This window comes from Triticum urartu, chromosome 5 (assembly GCF_003073215.2).
Source record: "Triticum urartu cultivar G1812 chromosome 5, Tu2.1, whole genome shotgun sequence".
Lineage (NCBI taxonomy): Eukaryota > Viridiplantae > Streptophyta > Magnoliopsida > Poales > Poaceae > Triticum > Triticum urartu.
In genome coordinates, this window is record NC_053026.1 from 462382385 (window position 1) to 462402684 (window position 20300).

General features: G+C 45.4%; 1 protein-coding gene across 1 annotated transcript; it reads left to right on the plus strand.

Annotated features, from left to right (window-relative positions):
* The first annotated feature begins 15594 nt into the window (after positions 1–15594).
* LOC125509846 (probable mitochondrial adenine nucleotide transporter BTL1) lies at positions 15595–19666 on the plus strand. The gene is made up of 5 exons (XM_048674874.1): positions 15595–15992; positions 17058–17152; positions 17997–18330; positions 18482–18719; positions 18893–19666. Exons 1-5 carry the CDS (start codon positions 15765–15767, stop codon positions 19147–19149), a joined length of 1152 nt encoding a protein of 383 aa, XP_048530831.1. The 5' UTR covers positions 15595–15764; the 3' UTR covers positions 19150–19666.
* Positions 19667–20300: the final 634 nt, after the last annotated feature.

Below are 20300 nucleotides of genomic sequence, written 5' to 3' on the forward strand. Positions count from 1 at the left end.
TACTTTGTGTGGTGAAGATGGAGCATAGACAGACTATATGATTTTGTAGGGATAACTTTCTTTGGCCGTGTTATTTTGAAGAGACATAATTGCTTAGTTAGTATGCTTGAAGTATTATTATTTCTATGTCAATATTAAACTTTTGTCTTGAATCTTTGAGATCTGAATATTCATACCACAACCACAATTAAGAGAATTATATTGAAAATTATGCCAAGTAGCATTCCACATCAAAAATTCTGTTTTTATCATTTACCTAGTCGAGGACGAGCAGGAATTAAGCTTGGGGGTGCTTGATACGTCTCCAACGTATTTATAATATTTTGTTGTTCCATGCTATACTATATCCTGTTTTGGACATTATTGGGCTTTATTATACACTTTTATATTGTTTTTTGGGACTAACCTATTAACCAGAGGCCCAGCCCAGAATTGTTGTTTTTTGCCTATTTTAGGGTTTCGCAGAAAAAGAATATCAAACGGAGTCCAAACGGAATGAAACCTTCGGGAACGTAATTTTCGGAACGAACATGATCCAGAGGACTTGGACCCTACGTCAAGCAACCAACGAGGAAGGCACGAGGTAGGGGGCGCGCCTACCCCCCCCCCCCCCCCCGGCGCGCCCTCCACCCTTGTGGGGCCCACGTTGCTCCACCGACGTACTCCTTCCTCCTATATATACCTACATATCCCCAAACTACCAGAGACGGAGCCAAAACCCTAATTCCACCGCTGTAACTTTCTGTATCCACGAGATCCCATCTTGGGGCCTTTTCTGGAGCTCCGCCGGAGGGGGTATCGATCATGGAGGGCTTCTACATCAACACCATAGCCTCTCCGATGAAGTGTGAGTAGTTTACTTCAAACCTACGGGTCCATAGTTATTAGCTAGATGGCTTCTTCTCTCTTTTTGGATCTCAATACAAAGTTCTCCCTCTCTCTTGTGGAGATCTATTCGATGTAATCTTCTTTTGCGGTGTGTTTGTTGAGATCGATGAATTGTGGGTTTATGATCAAGTTTATCTATGAACAATATTTGAATCTTCTCTGAATTCTTTTATGTATGATTGGTTATCTTTGCAAGTCTCTTCGAATTATCAGTTTGGTTTGGCCTACTAGATTGATCTTTCTTGCAATGGGAGAAGTGCTTAGCTTTGGGTTCAATCTTGCGGTGTCCTTTTCCAGTGACAGTAGGGGCAGCAAGGCACGTATTGTATTGTTGCCATCGAGGATAACAAGATGGGGTTTATATCATATTGCATGAGTTTATCCCTCTACATCATCTCATCTTGCTTAAAGCGTTACTCTGTTCTCCTGAACTTAATACTCTAGATGCATGCTGGATAGCGGTTGATGTGTGGAGTAATAGTAGTAGATGCAGGCAGGAGTCGGTCTACTTGTCTCGGACATGATGCCTATATACATGATCATACCTAGATATTCTCATAACTATGCTGAATTCTGTCAATTGCTCGACAGTAATTTGTTCACCCACCGTAATACTTATGCTCTCGAGAGAAGCCTCTAGTGAAACCTATGGCCACCGGGTCTATTTTCTATCATATTAATCTTTCAATACTTAGTTATTTTCTTTGTTATTTATTTTACTTGCATCTTTATTTCTCTTTATCATAAAAATACCAAAAATATTATCTTATCATATCTACCAGATTTCACTCTTGTAGGTGACGGTGAAGGGATTGACAACCCCTTTATCGCGTTGGTTGCGAGGAGTTTATTTGTTTGTGTAGGTGCGAGGGACTCGTGCGTGGTCTCCTACTAGATTGATACCTTGGTTCTCAAAAACTGAGGGAAATACTTACGCTGCTCTACTGCATCACCCTTTCCTCTTCAAGGGAAAACCAACGCAGTGCTCAAGAGGTAGCAGTCCGGTTGCCGCCTTCAAGGGCACCAATAGTGGAATCATGGCATCTCGCATTGTGTGAGGGCATGAGGATAATACGGTGGCCCTAGTGGCTTCTTGGGGAGCATTGTGCCTCCACACTGCTCCAACGGAGACGTACTTCCCCTCAAAAGGAAGGAACTTCGGTAACACATCCTTGTCTTCGCCGGCTCCACTCTTGGTTATCTCGTACCTTTACTCGTGCAAGATTATTTGTGTTATATCCCTTGCTTGCTTGTGTGCTTATTGTGTTTGCATCATATATGTTGCTCACCTAGTTGCATATCTAGACAACCTACTTTGATGTAAAGTTTAAATTCGTAAAGAAAAGCTAAAAATTGTTAGTTGCCTATTCACCCCCCACCTCTAGTCAAATGCATCGATCCTTTCAATTGGTATTAGAGCCTCATCTGTTTATTGAGGACTTTGCTATCCAAAGAGTATGGTTGACACCGTAGACAGTGCGGAGGAGCACCCCGGTGTGAATCCAATCTCGTCTATGGCCGATGGGGGAACCGCGGTCTCTCGTGAGGAATTCAATGTGGCTTTGGACACATTGAAAACCTCCATGACGACCGAGGTTGAAAGCATGTTTAACAAATTCTTAGAAGGGCTTAAATTATCCACCACACCGATGAAAGTGGGTGATCCCACTAACAAGGTGACAGATGCTAACTCCGACAAGGGGGAAGCTACTAGTGAAAAGGCTCCTTCTAGTGGTAAAATTGGCAACAGCATCTTTGCCCATGTGGAACCTCCGCTTACTTATGGTGGACCGATTCTTTCCACTCATTTGAATCATGCCGGTCCTCCCCCTAAGATTGTGAAAAATGAGGACTTTAATTCTTGGGTTTATCACCTTAAGCGTCATTTAAACCATGTTGAAAGATCGTGGATGTCACCTAGAGGGGGTGAATAGGCGCTTTAAAATAATTACGGTTTAGGCTTGAACAAATGCGGAATAAACCTAGCGGTTAATTTGTCAAGCACAAAACCTAAAACAACTAGGCTCACCTATGTGCACCAACAACTTATGCTAAGCAAGATAAACTACTAGGTGATAGCAAGATATATGACCAGAAACAAAATGGCTATCACAAAGAAAAGTGCATAAGTAAAGGGCTCGGGTAAGAGATAACCGAGGCACGCGGAGACGACGATGTATCCCGAAGTTCACACCCTTGCGGATGCTAATCTCCGTTTGGAGCGGTGTGGAGGCACAATGCTCCCAAAGAAGCCACTAGGGCCACTGTAATCTCCTCATGCCCTCGCACAATGCAAGATGCCATTATTCCACTAAGGGACCCTTGAGGGCGGTCACCGAACACATACAAATGGCAACCCTTGGGGGCGGTCACCGAACCCGTACACTTTGGCAACCCTTGGGGGCGGTCACCGGTACCCGTCAAATTGCTCGGGGCGATCTCCACAACCTAATTGGAGACCCCGACGCTTGCCCGGAGCTTTACACCACAATGATTGAGCTCCGAACACCAGCAACCATCTAGGGCACCCAAGCACCCAAGAGGAACAAGCTCAAGGGTACCAAGCACCCAAGAGTAATAAGCTTCTCAACTTGTAACTTCCACGTATCACCATGGAGAACTCAAACCGATGCAACAAATGCAATGGCAAGGGCACACGGAATGCTACTCAAGCTCTCTTGCCCGATCTCTCTCCCTAGCCACTCAAACTTGTTGATTTGCTAGGGATTGAAGGAGGAGACCTAGATCCACACTTCCACCAAAGGATATTTGCTTCCCCATACTTTCTTCTGTGGATTTTGTTACTCTTGGGTGTTTGAGCACCCTAGACGGTTGAGGTCACCTCAGAGCCACATTCCATTGTGGTGAAGCTCCATGGTTTCGTTGGGAGCCTCCAATTCAGTTGTGGAGAGAGCCCCAACCTTGTTTGTAAAGGTCGGGTCGCCGCCTTCAAGGGCACCAATAGTGGAATCACCGCATCTCGCATTGTGTGAGGCCTTGAGGAGAATACGGTGGCCCTAGTGGCTTCTTGGGGAGCATTGTGCCTCCACACCGCTCCAACGGAGACGTACTTCCCCTCAAAAGGAAGGAACTTCGGTAACACATCCTTGTTTTTGCCGGCTCCACTCTTGGTTATCTCGTACCTTTACTCGTGCAAGCTTATTTGTGTTATATCCCTTGCTTGCTTGTGTGCTTATTGTGTTTGCATCATATAGGTTGCTCACCTAGTTGCATATCTAGACAACCTACTTTGATGCAAAGTTTAAATTGGTAAAGAAAAGCTAAAAATTGTTAGTTGCCTATTCACCCCCCCCCTAGTCAACTTTATCGATCCTTTCAAGGGTGCTCTCTAGTAAACTCGTGAAAGGTCTCGGAGTATGACACATAAACTTCACCCACGGGGAAGACCCACGATAGCCTAGTATCGGTCAAGGCTTTGTGTGAAGTTGGATTAGCCAAAAACTTGCAGTTCAAGGCCCAGTCCACTATTCAAGTTGCTTACTAGTATAACATAGAGTTCTAGGTGGAAGTTCAACTTAACAATCTCCATTGCAGTACCGGTATATAAAACAGTGTTTTGGAACCAAAGGCAAATTATGTGTGCCTCTGAGATCTGGTGGGGATTGCTGGAATTTAGTCTATTTTGGGACGGCCCAATAGCAATTTCAAAATCATAATAAATCCTAGAGGCCCACTTGGCCCATTCGTGTAAGGCAAGGGGTGCTACTAAAGTTTAGTCCCATATTGCTAGTTTGGTGGGAGTTGGACCTCCTTATAAGGGAGGTTGTTTTCTGATACGTCTCCAATGTATCTATAATTTATGAAGTATTCATGCTATTATATTATTTGTTTTGGATGTTTATGGGCTTTGCTAAACACTTTCATATTATTTTTGGGACTAACCTATTAACCGGAGGCCTAGCCCAAATTGTTGTTTTTTGCCTATTTCAGTGTTTCGAAGAAAAGGAATATCAAACGGAGTCCAAACGGAATGAAACCTTCGGAAGAGTTATTGTTGGCACGGAAGCAATCCAGGAGACTTGGAGTAGACGTCAGGGAAGCTTCGAGGAAGCCACGAGGCAGGGAGGCGCGCCCTACCCCCTGGGCACGCCCCCCACCCTCGTGGGCCCCTCGTGGCTCCCCTGACCGACTTCTTTCGCCTATATATGTCCATATACCCTAAAAACATCGGGGAGTAGAATAGATCGGGAGTTCTGCCGCCAGAAGCCTCCGTAGCCACTGAAAACCAATCTAGACCCGTTCCGGCACCCTGCCGGAGGGGGGAATCCCTCTCTGGTGGCCATCTTCATCATCCCGGCGCTCTCCATGACGAGGAGGGAGTAGTTCACCCTCGGGGCTGAGGGTATGTACCAGTAGCTATGTGTTTGATCTCTCTCTCTCGTGTTCTTGATTCGGCACGATCTTGATGTATCGCGAGCTTTGCTATTATAGTTGGATCTTGTGATGTTTCTCCACCCTCTACTCTCTTGTAATGGATTGAGTTTTCCCTTGAAGTTATCTTATCGGATTGAGTCTTTAAGGATTTGAGAACACTTGATGTATGTCTGCACGTGCTTATCTGTGGTGACAATGGGATATCACGTGATCCACTTGATGTATGTGTTGGTGATCAACTTGCGAGTTTCGTTACCTCGTGAACTTATGCATAGGGGTTGGCACACGTTTTCGTCTTGACTCTTCGTTAGAAACTTTGGGGCACTCTTTGAAGTACTTTGTGTTGGTTGAATAGATGAATCTGAGATTGTGTGATGCATATCGTATAATCATACCCACGGATACTTGAGGTGACATTGGAGTATCTAGGTGACATTAGGGTTTTGGTTGATTTGTGTCTTAAGGTGTTATGCTAGTACGAACTCTATGATAGATCAATCCGAAAGAATAACTTTGAGGTGGTTTCATACCCTACAATAATCTCTTTGTTTGTTCTCCACTGTTAGTGGCATTGGAGTGACTCTTTGTTGCATGTTGAGGGATAGTTATATGATCCAATTATGTTATTATTCTTGAGAGAACTTGCACTAGTGAAAGTATGAACCCTAGGCCTTGTTTCCTAGCATTGCAATACCGTTTACGCTCATTTTTAACGCTTGCTACCTTGCTGTTTTTATATTTTCAGATTACAAAAACCTTCATCTACCATCCATATTGCACTTGTATCACCATATCTTTGCCGAACTAGTGCACCTATACAATTTACCATTGTATTGGGTGTGTTGGGGACACAAGAGACTCTTTGTTATTTGGTTGCAGGGTTGTTTGAGAGAGACCATCTTCATCCTACGCCTCCCATGGATTGATAAACCTTAGGTCATCCACTTGAGGGAAATTTGCTACTGTCCTACAAACCTCTGCACTTGGAGGCCCAACAACGTCTAAAAGAAGAAGGTTGTGTAGTGGACATTATTTTCCCACATGTATGAGCATGAGAACAAGAGGGACATTCACATGCGCTCCTCCTCCGTCGCTCGTCTCACCACGCCACGCCTCATCACGCGCGCCGCGCCGCCCCGCGAGTTGCGGGAATGAGCCAGTTGATGTCTAAATTAAAGAGAGGTCTGTTTCTATTCCGTACGTTCTCATGCTCTTTCTGTTTGAAGTTCTGCCACAGTTTTTTGCTCTAGTGTCTACTCTAGATATGTTCGGTTCTAGTTCATATATGCATATGCTATTTACCTTCTCTTTGTCTTGCATGACTTGTTTTATCTCTATTATAATAGTCACACCTTATCTAGTATTTCTGTTAATAAAATCATTTGGTAATTGCTCATATTTTCAACAGGACCTGCCACTAGACAGGCATGCCAGATCCCTTGACATGGGGCACTTGAGTTGTCCTCTCAGACGTGAGCGGCGGAGCGCGGCGAGGACATGTGATGTGATGAGGTGTTGCAGCTACCCTCTCTCTCTCTCTCTCTCTTTCTATCTCTCTCTCAGATCACCGGTGTGTCTCCAACAAGCGGCACAGGTCTTACGAACGATAGAGCTCTGGGTGCCATGGCAGGAGGCAACGCTAGAGTGGCATGCACAGTGGTTCATGTGCGAGACTAACCAGTACGGCATGGCTCGATAGGATGGCCAACTTGCTTGTGCATGGATGATGGCAAGGTGACGCGACTGTGGCTATGGAATGAGCGTCCTCGTGCCAGTTTGCATGATTGCCTAATGGAGGCAGCAGCTCTACACGGGATTCGGTGACATGAGATGGTGGAGCGTCGATGACCTGGTCGAGTGTGAGGTCAAGGATTAGGCGGCGCGAGCACCTGGTACACCTCAGCGACATTCACTACAGAGTTGAATGCAATGAATGACACACTAGAGAAGTAGAGAAGCAACACCATCAACAGCCGACTGGACAGTTGAAAGGGAACCACCGGAGCAACGGCCACCCCTTCAACTACGACCAATCACATGTAAGGAGTGGCGACCTAGGTGGCGATCCGGCGAATAGCCAACATGCGCACTAAGACCCACCATAGACCCAACAAGAGAGGCAAAATTGTGCCCAATTCAGAAGAGGAAGCCACTGTTTATACATAAACACACAACCCAAAATGCTCCTTGAAAGCTGCGACCGCCATACAAAAGGTACTCACTAGAAAAATCCAATCTACTCTAGAACCAACCACCTAAACGGTTGTCACCTAAGGACCGCCCAGTTACTATGCGGTAGACACAAAGAACTTCGACACCCATCAACCAACCACAGTGCACTAACTTGGATGAAAAGAATAAAGGAAAAAATAGCAAACATGTGACGTACGTCAACAGAAAGTCAGCAGCGGAAGAAATGGCAACGGCCACACATGAAACACACCTCTACCCACCCCCATAATACACGTGTCAATACCAAGAATTCTCCAACATGTTGAAAAAAATCTCAAAAAAGGGGGAAAATGGATTTCCCTCGGGTACATGGTCTTACTTATTTCAATGGAGATAGTAATGGTAGCTAGCCTGTTAGAAATCTAAACTTGATGATGAGGACGATCTCCTTGGCTTCGTGAAGCTTGTGGAAAGCTAAGACTTGTGTTGACATGTTGAAGGATATCACAAACTACAAGGAGTACAATGCAACTGCAACCAATGCTTGGACTTCTCTATGGATAATGCAATGGCAAGGGCACACAGAATGCAACCCAAGCTCTCTTGCCCAATCTCTCTCCCTAGCCACTCAAACTTGTTGATTTGCTAGGGATTGAAGGAGGGGACCTAGATCCACACTTCCACCAAAGGATATTTGCTTCCCCATACTTTCTTGTGTGGATTTTGTTACTCTTGGGTGTTTGAGTACCCTAGACGGTTGAGGTCACCTCGGAGCCACATTCCATTGTGGTGAAGCTCCATGGTTTTGTTGGGAGCCTCCAATTCAGTTGTGGAGAGAGCCCCAACCTTGTTTGTAAAGGTCCGGTCGCTGCCTTCAAGGGCACCAATAGTGGAATCACGACATCTCGCATTGTGTGAGGGCTTGAGAAGAATACGGTGGCCCTAGTGGCTTCTTGGGGAGCATTGTGCCTCCACACCGCTCCAACAGAGATGTACTTCCCCTCAAAAGTAAGGAACTTCGGTAACACATCCTTGTCTTCGCCGTCTCCACTCTCGGTTATCTCGTACGTTTACTCGTGCAAGCTTATTTGTGTTATATCCCTTGCTTGCTTGTGTTCTTATTGTGTTTGCATCATATAGGTTGGTCACCTAGTTGCATATCTAGACAACCTACTTTGATGCAAAGTTTAAATTGGTAAAGAAAAGCTAAAAATTGTTAGTTGCCTATTCACCGCCCCCCCCTCTAGTCAACTTTATCGATCCTTTCAAGGGTGCTCTCTAGTAAACTCGTGAAAGGTCTCGGAGTATGACGCATAAACTCCACCCGCGGAGAAGACCCACGGTAGCCTAGTATCGGTCAAGGCTTTGTGTGAAGTTAGATTAGCCAAAACTTGCAATTCAAGGCCCAGTCCACTATTCAAGTTGCTTACTAGTATAGCATAGAGTTCTAGGTGGAAGTTCAACTTAACAATCTCCACTATAGTACCGGTATATAAAACAGTGTTTTGGAACCAAAGGCAAATTATGTGTGCCTCTGAGATCTGGTGGGGATTGCTGGAATTTAGTCTATTTTGGGACGGCCCAATAGCAATTTCAAAAATTCATAATAAATCCTAGAGGCCCACTTGGCCCATTCGTGTAAGGCAAGGGGTGCTACTAAAGTTTAGTCCCATATTGCTAGTTTGGTGGGAGTTGGACCTCTTTAAAAGGGAGGTTGTTTTCTGATACGTCTCCAACGTATCTATAATTTATGAAGTATTCATGCTATTATATTATCTAGTTTGGATGTTTATGGGCTTTGCTAAACACTTTTATATTATTTCTGGGACTAACCTATTAACCGGAGGCCCAGCCCAAATTGTTGTTTTCTTGCCTATTTTGGTGTTTCGAAGAAAAGGAATATCAAACGGAGTCCAAATGGAATTAAACCTTTGGGAGAGTTATTTTTGGAACGAAAGCAATCCAGGAGACTTGGAGTAGACGTCAGGGAAGCTTCGAGGAAGCCACGAGGCAGGGAGGTGCGCCCCCCACCCTCGTGGGCCCCTCGTGGCTCCCCTGACCGACTTCTTTCGCCTATATATGTCCATATACCCTAAAAACATCGGGGAGCAGAATAGATCGGGAGTTCTGCCGCCAGAAGCCTCCGTAGACACCGAAAACCAATCTAGACCCGTTCCGGCACCCTACCGGAGGGGGGAATCCCTCTCCGGTGGCCACCTTCATCATCCCGGCGCTCTCCATGACGAGGAGGGAGTAGTTCACCCTCGGGGATGAGGGTATGTACCAGTAGCTATGTGTTTGATCTCTCTCTCTCGTGTTCCTGATTCGGCACGATCTTGATGTATCCCGAGCTTTGCTATTATAGTTGGATCTTATGATGTTTCTCCCCCCTCTACTCTCTTGTAATGGATTGAGTTTTCCCTTTGAAGTTATCTTATCGGATTGAGTCTTTAAGGATTTGAGAACACTTGATGTATGTCTTGCACGTGCTTATCTGTGATGACAATGGGATATCACGTGATCCACTTGATGTATGTGTTGGTGATCAACTTGCGAGTTCCGTTACCTCGTGAACTTATGCATAGGGGTTGGCACACGTTTTCGTCTTGACTCTTCGGTAGAAACTTTGGGGCACTCTTTGAAGTACTTTTGTGTTGGTTGAATAGATGAATCTGAGATTGTGTGATGCATATCGTATAATCATACCCATGGATACTCGAGGTGACATTGGAGTATCTAGGTGACATTAGGGTTTTGGTTGATTTGTGTCTTAAGGTGTTATTCTAGTATGAACTCTATGATAGATTGATCCGAAAGAATAACTTTGAGGTGGTTTCTTACCCTACAATAATCTCTTCGTTTGTTCTCCGCTATTAGTGACTTTGAAGTGACTCTTTGTTGCATGTTGAGGGATAGTTATATGATCCAATTATGTTATTATTCTTGAGAGAACTTGCACTAGTGAAAGTATGAACCCTAGGCCTTGTTTCCTAGCATTGCAATACCGTTTACGCTCATTTTTATCGCTTGCTACCTTGCTGTTTTTATATTTTCAGATTACAAAAACCTTCATCTACCATCCATATTGCACTTGTATCACCATCTCTTCGCCGAACTAGTGCACCTATACAATTTACCATTGTATTGGGTGTGTTGGAGACACAAGAGACTCTTTGTTATTTGGTTGCAGGGTTGTTTGAGAGAGACCATCTTCATCCTATGCCTCCCACGGATTGATAAACCTTAGGTCATCCACTTGAGGGAAATTTGTACTGTCTTACAAACCTCTGGACTTGGGGGCCCAACAACGTCTACAAGAAGAAGTTTGTGTAGTAGACATCATTTTCCCACATGTATGAGCATGAGAACAAGAGGGACATTCACATGCGCTCCTCCTCCGTCGCTCGTCTCGCCATGCCACGCCTCGTCACGCGTGTCGCGCCGCCCCACGAGTTGCGGGAATGAGCCGAGCTGATGTCTAAATTAAAGAGAGGTCTGTTGCTATTCCGTACGTGCTCATGCTCTTTCTATTTGAAGTTCTGCCACAGTTTTTTGCACTAGTGTCTGCTCTAGATATGTTCGGTTCTAGTTCATATATGCATATGCTATTTACCTTCTCTTTGTCTTGCATGACTTGTTTTATCTCTGTTATAATAGTCATGCCTTATCTAGTATTTCTGTTAATAAAATCATTTGGTAATTGCTCATATTTTCAACAGGACCTGCCACTAGACAGGCATGCCAGATCCCTTGACATGGGGCACTTGAGTTGTCCTCTCAGACGTGAGCGGCGGAGCGCGGTGAGGACATGTGATGTGATGAGGTGTTGCAGCTACCCTCTCTCTCTCTCGGATCACTGGTGTGTCTGCAACAAGTGGCACAGGTCTTACGAACGATAGAGCTCTGGGCGCCATGGCAGGAGGCAACGCTAGAATGGCATGCACAGTGGTTCATGTGCGAGACTAACCAATACGGCATGGCTCGATAGGATGGCCAACTTGCTTGTGCGTGGATGATGGCAAGGTGACGCGACTGTGGCTATGGAATGAGCGTCCTCGTGCCAATTTGCATGATTGCCTAATGGAGGCGGCAGCTCTACACGGGATTCGATGACATGAGATGGTGGAGCATCGATGACCTGGTCGAGTGTGAGGCCAAGGATCAGGCGGCGCGAGCACCTGGTACACCTCATCGACATTCACTACAGAGTTGAATGCAATGATTGACACACTAGAGAAGTAGAGAAGCAACACCATCAATAGCCGACTGGACAGTTGAAAGGGAACCATCGGAGCAACGTCCATCCCTTAAACTACGACCAATCACATGTAAGGAGTGGCGACCTAGGCGGCGATCCGGCGAACAGCCAACATGCGCACTAAGACCCACCATAGACCCAACAAGAGAGGCAAAACTGTGCCCAATTCAGAAGAGGAAACCACTGTTTATACACAAACGCACAACCCAAAATGCTCCTTGAAATCTGCGACCGCCGTACAAAAGGTACTCTCTAGAAAAATCCAATCTACTCTAGAACCAACCGCTTAAACGGTTGTCACCTAAGGACCGCCCAGTTACTATGCGGTAGACACAAAGAACTTCGACACCCATCAACCAACCACAGTGCACCGACTTGGATGAAAAGAATAAAGGAAAAAATAGCAAACATGTGACGCACGTCAACAGAAAGTCAGCAGCGGAAGAAATGGCAACGGCCACACATGAAACACACCTCTACCCACCCCCATAATACACGTGTCAATACCAAGAATTCTCCAACATGTTGAAAAAAATCTCAAAAAAGGGGGAAAATGGATTTCCCTCGGGTACATGGTCTTACTTATTTCAATGGAGATAGTAATGGTAGCTAGCATGTTAGAAATCTAAACTTGATGATGAGGACGATCTCCTTGGCTTGGTGAAGCTTGTGGAAAGCTAAGACTTGTGTTGACATGTTGAAGGATATCACAAACTACAAGGGGTACAATGCAACTGCAACCAATGCTTGGACTTCTCTATGGATAGAGTTCGTTGACTTAAATTCTTGATGCATGCAAGTATTTTGCCCCAAGTCTCCTCCTAGCACGACAGATGTGGGTATCTACAAGACATCAGAATGTCATAGACAGATGCAACCACCATATACAATATGGGTTAAAAACATTCCCTCCTTCCTTATTTACGTGGCACATGAGTATTTCAAGGACCAACTCTGATCATTAATTTAACCAAAAAAGGTGATTACATGTCACAAAAATTATATCATTCAATTCATATGTGTTGCTACAAACTGTAAGAAAGGCGAGGAGTTAAGTGACAGGCTCAGGATATCATCAAAAGACATTAGTGTCATGTGGACTTTGTGCAATTCACGATTAAAAAGAACAAAAATACAACAAAGGTCATGTGGCAAACGTTGGAGAATCTTAAGATACCATGGTAGGTTATTTGTAGGACACAACATTTCAAATGTAGAAACATAGGAGAATGAACATTAGTATGTTGACTGCACATGATCGTGGACGGGAAAGAGGACAATGACTATAATCACTGTCGAATTACAAACTGGTCACTCTCTTATTTTGTGATATAACATGATTTTGTGTTGGAGCCGTATTTCTGCATTTGTTATTTGTGCCTTTTGTAAGTGTTGGTATCACTCTCACATGAAAGTAGTACTTAATGTGTTTATTTGTGTTAGTCCCACATGTGAGTAAAGGTACATTTGTTTATTTATATCTTTTGGAAGTTTTTTAAATCCTTTTTGAAAGGTTGCTAGTCTCACATGTGTGTGGGTAAAAGTGCATTTGTTTATTTTTAAGCTTGTTGGTCTCACATGTGGACTCACCACCAACTCCAAACATTATAAGTAGGAAAGATCATAGGGTAAGAAGCGGCTACATATCTCACTTATAAGCATCACAATAAGACATTGTGTATATAGCATTTTTTAGAAATGCAAGTGTGATGACATATCTTTTTCACAATGCCTCTGGATGTCAACTTAAATAGATAATACACTTTATAATGACACACTTCAACTGAATGTAATTATAACTCACAATCAAAATACGAGAGAAACTCTATATGATGAATGCCTTCGATAGTGTACCAGTATGTGCAATGGTCCGACGTAGCATAGAAAAACCGCCAGGCAAAAACCCGTACCTTAGGGGGAGCAGGGCGCATCCATATAGTATTCCAGATGACACGACGACCATCCGGTCCCGTTCTCGATGCGCTCGCCGATGGACGCTCGCGCCTGTCCATGGTGAAGTGGTGAGCCGATCGAAAGGAGAACGCGCTGGGTTCACATGTAAACTAAAGGGTTATAAAACACACATAAAAGCTATAGGGATAGTTGTTTGGATGGAAACACAGGAAAAAAACACCGGGCAGACGCCTCGACCCTACGCTATTGAGTCTATAAAAGAGGCCCGAATATATGTTCAAATTCTTATGAGATAAAAGAGTAGGAATTCAAATGCCACTATTCCTTTGATTCAAAGGGAAGCTTCAGTATGCGAGCGGCGACAACTACGCTTCTGTGACTTGTTCTGGCGGCTGCGGCGATGGTCGTTCGGTGACACAAGATCTCAACACAATTTGTATTATATTTGGCATATTTTGTATTTCTGGTGAACCTTGATCGTTGCTCGGACGAGGAACACCTACCTATGATCATGTCTCTCCGACGAGACTGGCATGTACGAAACGAGGTGTATCATGAGAAGCCTACGCCCCCTATAGCAGCATCAAGTAGATTCTTATCCAGCTACATCCACACATTACTCAACATCAAGCAGCTCCCTAATGCAGGGGAGACAATAGTCGACTACATCAGGTATCGAACTAGGAACAACCCACATAAAATGTTGTCGGGCGGTAGCAGTACCAAAGAGCGTTGGATTAAATCCCCCTTGGGATGGGTAAAGCTTAACATAGATGGCTCTTGGCAAGAGGAGGAGGGCACAAGAGGTGTCGGCATGATCCTGCGGGATCACACAGGCGCAACTATCTTTGCTTCGTGCAGATCCATTCAGAGATGCACTAATGCTTTGGAAGCTGGAGTAGCAGCTTTGCTAGAAGGTTTAAACCTGGCGCTTGCTCATAGTCCGAACAAACTCATAGTGGAAACAGATTGCTCTAGATTGCCAGTAGCGGCCCTGGTAGGAGATGCCAGACAACTTTTACTCAGTCGTTAGCATGATTTTAGTTTGGTTAACCGTGAGCAAAATAAAGTTCCTCATATCCTAGCCTAGTTATTACGACGCTCTTCGCCTAAAACTGCGGTTTGGTTGCATTGTGTGCCCGATGAGATTGACCTTTTGTGTCGGTAGGATTGTAAGGCCAACTCCACCGTGTGATCCATTTCTATCCCAAATGATCTGTTTGTGTCCGTTTAGGGTAAAACGGATAAATCAAACGACCCAACGCATGGGAGCATACGGACGTTTTGTCCGGCCCATGTCCGCTTTTGCCCCATTTCCAGACCAAAGTTGCTCTAGGTTTGGGGCCAAAGCGGACAGAAAGCGGACGCCTTTGCGTCCTTGTCGTCCGCCTGTGTCCGTCTCGACCCCACATGTCACTCTCTCCTTTTCTGTACCTGGCCCACCATGTGCACCCACGACCACAACGTATGGGGTGAAAATGGGGTAGTAGCACTGCGAGCAGCGAGTTTGTGCGGCCTCTGTCCGCCGTTTGTTCTCCTTATTTCTACCCCATACGGACAAAATCTGGACAAAATGGGTATAGATTTAGGGTCGTGCGGTGGAGTTGGCCTAATGGCTCTGCTTGATTGATGAAAGTTTCCCTTTTGAAAAAAAACCTTTGAGTAATTTTCAGAACAAAAAAGGCAATCCTTAGAATTTTTCCCTAAAAAAAGGCAGTCCTTAGATTATTTCTCCCAAGAAACCTATATACACAGTTTGATTTATTTTTTGAGAAAATATATAGGAGTATACAGTTTAAAGAGGGCCTGGGTTCCTCCAGCAGTCCTCTCCTTTTTGGCGGCCCAGCAAGCAAACCAATGGCCATCCCCAAACCCTACGTCCCTATCGCTGGAGCCCGATTCCCTCCTGCCTGCCTGCCTCCTAGCCGCCACTTTCTGCTCGGTGCCGACGAAGACCCCGAAGACACAACCGAGAACGAAAACTGACGCGGGGCGCGCGCCCCCATATTTCAGACACCGCGCCGCGCCCCCGGGCCCCGCGAGCGCCGAGCGGACACCTTTTTGCGGCCGCCCCCCTCCCCTCCGGGATATTATCGACCTCCCACCCCCCCTCGCTTCCGGACGCGCCGCCATCGCCATGGGCTTCCAGGACGCGCCCAGCGGGAGCGGCGGCGCCGGGAACCTGTCCCTCGCCAGCGTCGGCTTCGCCGGCGCCGGGGTCGGGGTGGGGGTCGGGGCCAAGGGGGCCGCCTCCAGCGGCGGCGGATACAAGGAGCTCCTCGTCATGGCGCTCCCCAAGGACGACGGCCTCGACGCCGCCAAGGTCATCGGCGCCGGGCTGCCGGACGTCGGGGAGGCCTTCAGGGTAAGCATGCCCCTCCCATCCGAGAGTCTATTAGGCTGCCGCTGCTGTTCGTAGCCTGCTGGATGTTCCCATCTGCTTAAACGGGCGGATGGCGAATGGTTCCCCCCCACTGGACGGATGCGCTCGCTTGCTTCGGTTTAGTTAGGGCCGTAGACGCAGCGATACCAAATCTTGTTTGAATTCTGACCTGTTTGGCGCAGAGCGGAGCGCATGAACTGTGCGAAAATATCTGCTGAGGATATTTTACAGGGGGATATTCTGCCCTGACGTCCAAAGTAGCTGCTGAATCTGCTTCTCCGTTTAATACAATTTGCAGATTCGTTTCAGAGTTGTTTGTTTCCTATCCCACCAGTGCACCCAGGAAACATGTCTAATCTCAGTATTTGTCATTATTCATCTTTTCGTTTGACTCGTGCATGAACAAAACCTTTTTTTAGCTTACTTTTCTTTGCGCCTTTTCGTTCCTTTTCTGTGGATGCGTGTTACTATTGTTAGGACCATGCTTATTAGACCAATCAATGCGCATGAATCCTGTCGGCTGTCGTCCGAATGGAGTAAGTATCAATACAAATTACTGCATGACTTTTGGTACTAATTTGTAGGCCCGGGATAGGCTACAATTGGGAAATAATATTCAGAACTTAAAAGCTGAGACCATTTGCCCCTTCTTACACCTTTTGCTGTGGAGAATGAGAATCTGCAAGAGGAAAGAATGAGCTAGGTTCAAAAGGCGGAAGAGAATATGAAAGCCTCGCGCACTATCATTTCAAATTTCCATTTTATTTTAACATTAGAATGAGTCAACTAGTTTTATACGCTTAGGTAACTTGAGAAAAGATTTTTGGTTGTGTTAGGAATATTCTCTGGGTTTGAACAAAGGCAAACATATGGAACAACATTTACCCTTCGGCACTTGTAATTTTCCGTGGTATAAATTTATGTATCTGGAGGTGTGCACATGTAATATTTGCAATTAGTTGTTCCAACTACCAAACTGAAATGTGTAACTGGACATGGATTTGTGAGTGATTGTCTTGACATGTTCTTTTTTCCAATCCACTGCAGACATTTTTTAGAAGTAGAGAGATTAGAGAATTTGCCAGTGGGGCGTTAGCTGGTGCTATGTCCAAAGCTGTTCTTGCTCCCCTTGAGACTATCAGGTAACCATCTTACCGTCTTTACTCGCGCAGTTTCATTTATTTACTCATCATGAAGTCTGGTACTCTGGTGTGATTTTTACACCTAACGTGCTGATCCTTGATGGTGTAAGCTTGGTTTTTAGCTTACTTTCTGATCTGGGGCTGATGCACACACTTGGGAGTTCAGATGTGATGCCAGAAATCAGTGCTCCAGCTAACTGGCCTTAGCATGATATTTCTTTTACACTCGTGTGTTCTCTTTCTTTTCAAGTTCTTCACTAAAGAACTTGGGTGTCGTGAACTATAGTTGATCCAGTAACCAGTTTGAGAAAGTTGACTGGAAACTGAGTACTAAATCTCTAAACTCAAAACACCTTTGCAGACAAGTTAAGTTCCAGGACACCGTCTTACTGATATGCTACAAAACTACAAGGCTGCTGAGTTGGCTATTGGACTTCAAACTTATGTTTTTCTACACAATTTCTCACTGTATTACTCTAACTCTCAGCCTCCATTTAATCTAAAAGTGTAGACCTTCTACTTGCAAGAACATAATAATCACATTCTCATGTATAAACATGTTACTTTATGCAGTGCATATCCAAATTAGTCTCTAAATGTTATAGATGCGGTATTCTTGGTAGTATCCTATGCCTGCCTTTCTGAGATATTTGTGAAAATTTATTTCAGCTGAGTTTTTGGGTGTTGAAAGTTGAGAGTTGAAATATGTGAGTATGACATTATATGCTGAAGTTGAATGCTAATTTGCTCACATATCTTAATGGAGTTCTATAGTCATATAATGTTATGTATAGATCAAAATGAAGGAATGGTCGCATAATATCATGGTATTCATTTATTTCAGGACAAGAATGGTTGTAGGCGTAGGATCCAGACATATCGCTGGCAGTTTTGTGGAGATCATGGAACATAATGGGTGGAGAGGGCTTTGGGTGGGCAATACAATCAACATGATCCGCATTATTCCCACTCAAGCAATTGAGCTTGGAACATTTGAGTATGTCAAAAGGGGCATGAAGTCAGCACAAGAGAAATGGAAAGAGGATGGATGCCCAAAGATACAGCTTGGTAATATGAAAATCGATATTCCACTCCACTTGTTATCTCCAGTTGCTATTGCTGGTGCGGCTGCTGGAATTGCTGGTACATTGATGTGCCATCCTCTTGAAGTAATTAAGGTAATTGCTGAACTGATTCAATGTTGAAGCGAAAACTTAAAACTATTTTTCCAGCCATATATTCAGTTGTTCCATCACATTCTACTTGTGTCATATTCAGTTGTTCCATCACACTCTACTTGTGTATCATATTGTTTATGTTCTATGGCAGGATCGCCTGACAGTGGATCGAGTGACTTATCCTAGCATTAGCATTGCCTTCAGCAAGATATATCGAACTGAAGGTATCAGAGGTCTCTATTCTGGCCTCTGCCCGACACTAATTGGCATGCTTCCTTACAGCACATGCTACTACTTTATGTACGACACAATCAAGACCTCATACTGCCGCCTACATAAGAAGAAATCCTTGAGCCGTCCTGAGCTACTAATTATCGGAGCTCTGACAGGTAAAGGATTCAGCACTGCCTGCAACTAGCTTCATTCGGTTACCAATTGAAATATCTTAAAATTCACTATGAATCTACATAAGAAGCGGAATTTCAGTTGCTGCCCAAACAACTACTTGGAACTCGAGGGTAGTAAACAGGCATCACATTTTCCTCGTCGTTTCTGCATGCAGGTCTGACGGCGAGCACGATCAGCTTCCCCCTGGAGGTGGCGAGGAAGCGGCTCATGGTAGGCGCCCTGCAGGGGAAGTGCCCGCCCAACATGGTGGCGGCCCTGTCAGAAGTGATCCGGGAGGAGGGCCTCCTGGGGATCTACCGCGGGTGGGGGGCGAGCTGCCTCAAGGTGATGCCGAATTCGGGCATCACCTGGATGTTCTACGAGGCGTGGAAGGACATCCTCCTGGCCGAGAAGGACAAGCACCTCGACTAGCCGACGACGACGAAACAGCCCTTAGGCGACTGGGCCGAGGATGATGAGTTACTGAACAAACAGACAGTGCTAGGCGTTGCTGTGGTGGAATAATGTTGTGTGGGGGTTCTGATCCTTTCCCAGTTTTCGAATCCCCCACCTCTGCCTGTGCCGAACGGTTAGATTAGGAGGGACGCGCCGGTGCGATTGCTGTCTGGCCGATGATGAGTGGAAGCATTTGTGTTTGCTGCTCCTTCGCTAATTTGGGATGCATGGTTGCGCATGGTACTATTCGTCAACCACTTTCAGGATGGTTGATTACAGATTGAAAACGAGGGCATGTTTCTGTGTGCTCCATTTCTCCATCATCCTCGTCAGTATTCTGCCTTGTATTCTGGCGTGAGCCGTCAGTATTCTACTCCTTGTATTCTTTTGTCAGCCGGCAGCGTAAGGCCCCTCCTAATGCGTAGGTGCTTAGATCAGATTGTGGTGCTTATTGCATAATAAAAATGATTCAACGACTCTGCATAGGCGCTTATCTTCTTGTTTAATTTAATTAGTTGTCTAACTGTAAATTGTGTTTTCCTGTAGGAGTTCACTGCAAGTACAAAGCATCTTAGTCATAATAAAAATTATACCAAAATTTGAGACCCCAAAAGGACCACTATTGTGACCAAAAATGTGCCGTTGTCGTCGCTCCCATACCAGAGCCGGCTTAGCTTGTCAATGGCAGTCGTCGCCATTGAACCCTTCATAGATCTAAGATCTCATTACATGCGAGAAACCCTAACCTCATCCTCCCAAGGAGATGGCAAAATCTACGCGTCGACTATGTCCAAACAGACGAACTCAAGAAGGATCGGAGCCCAGAAAACAAACTCAAAGAAACGCCATCATCCACAGCGCCGCACCTGCGAGGACTAAAAAACCCTAACCTAATATGCTAACCGAAGCAAAGGAGGCACCAGAACCCCCCTCCTTGCCACCAGCAACAGAGGCACTGGAGTGAAGGCATTGGGATCCTCCTCCCTGTCACCAGCCACCGAAGCGGTAGGCACACCAGAACCCCCCTCCTTGCCACCAGCCACAGAGGCACTAGAGTGAAGGCATTGGGATCCTCCTCCCTGCCACCAGCCACCGAAGCGGTAGGCAGAGGGGAGATGAATCCACGA

What these genes read in the sequence shown, in the direction of transcription:
- LOC125509846 (XM_048674874.1), top strand. Translation starts at nt 15,765, where the DNA reads ATGGGCTTCCAGGACGCGCCCAGCGGGAGCGGCGGCGCCGGGAACCTG. An exon ending in GCTCCCCTTGAGACTATCAG is followed by an intron (nt 17,153 to 17,996) that starts GTAACCATCTTA and finishes CATTTATTTCAG; the next exon opens with GACAAGAATGGTTGTAGGCG. An exon ending in AATTATCGGAGCTCTGACAG is followed by an intron (nt 18,720 to 18,892) that starts GTAAAGGATTCA and finishes TTCTGCATGCAG; the next exon opens with GTCTGACGGCGAGCACGATC.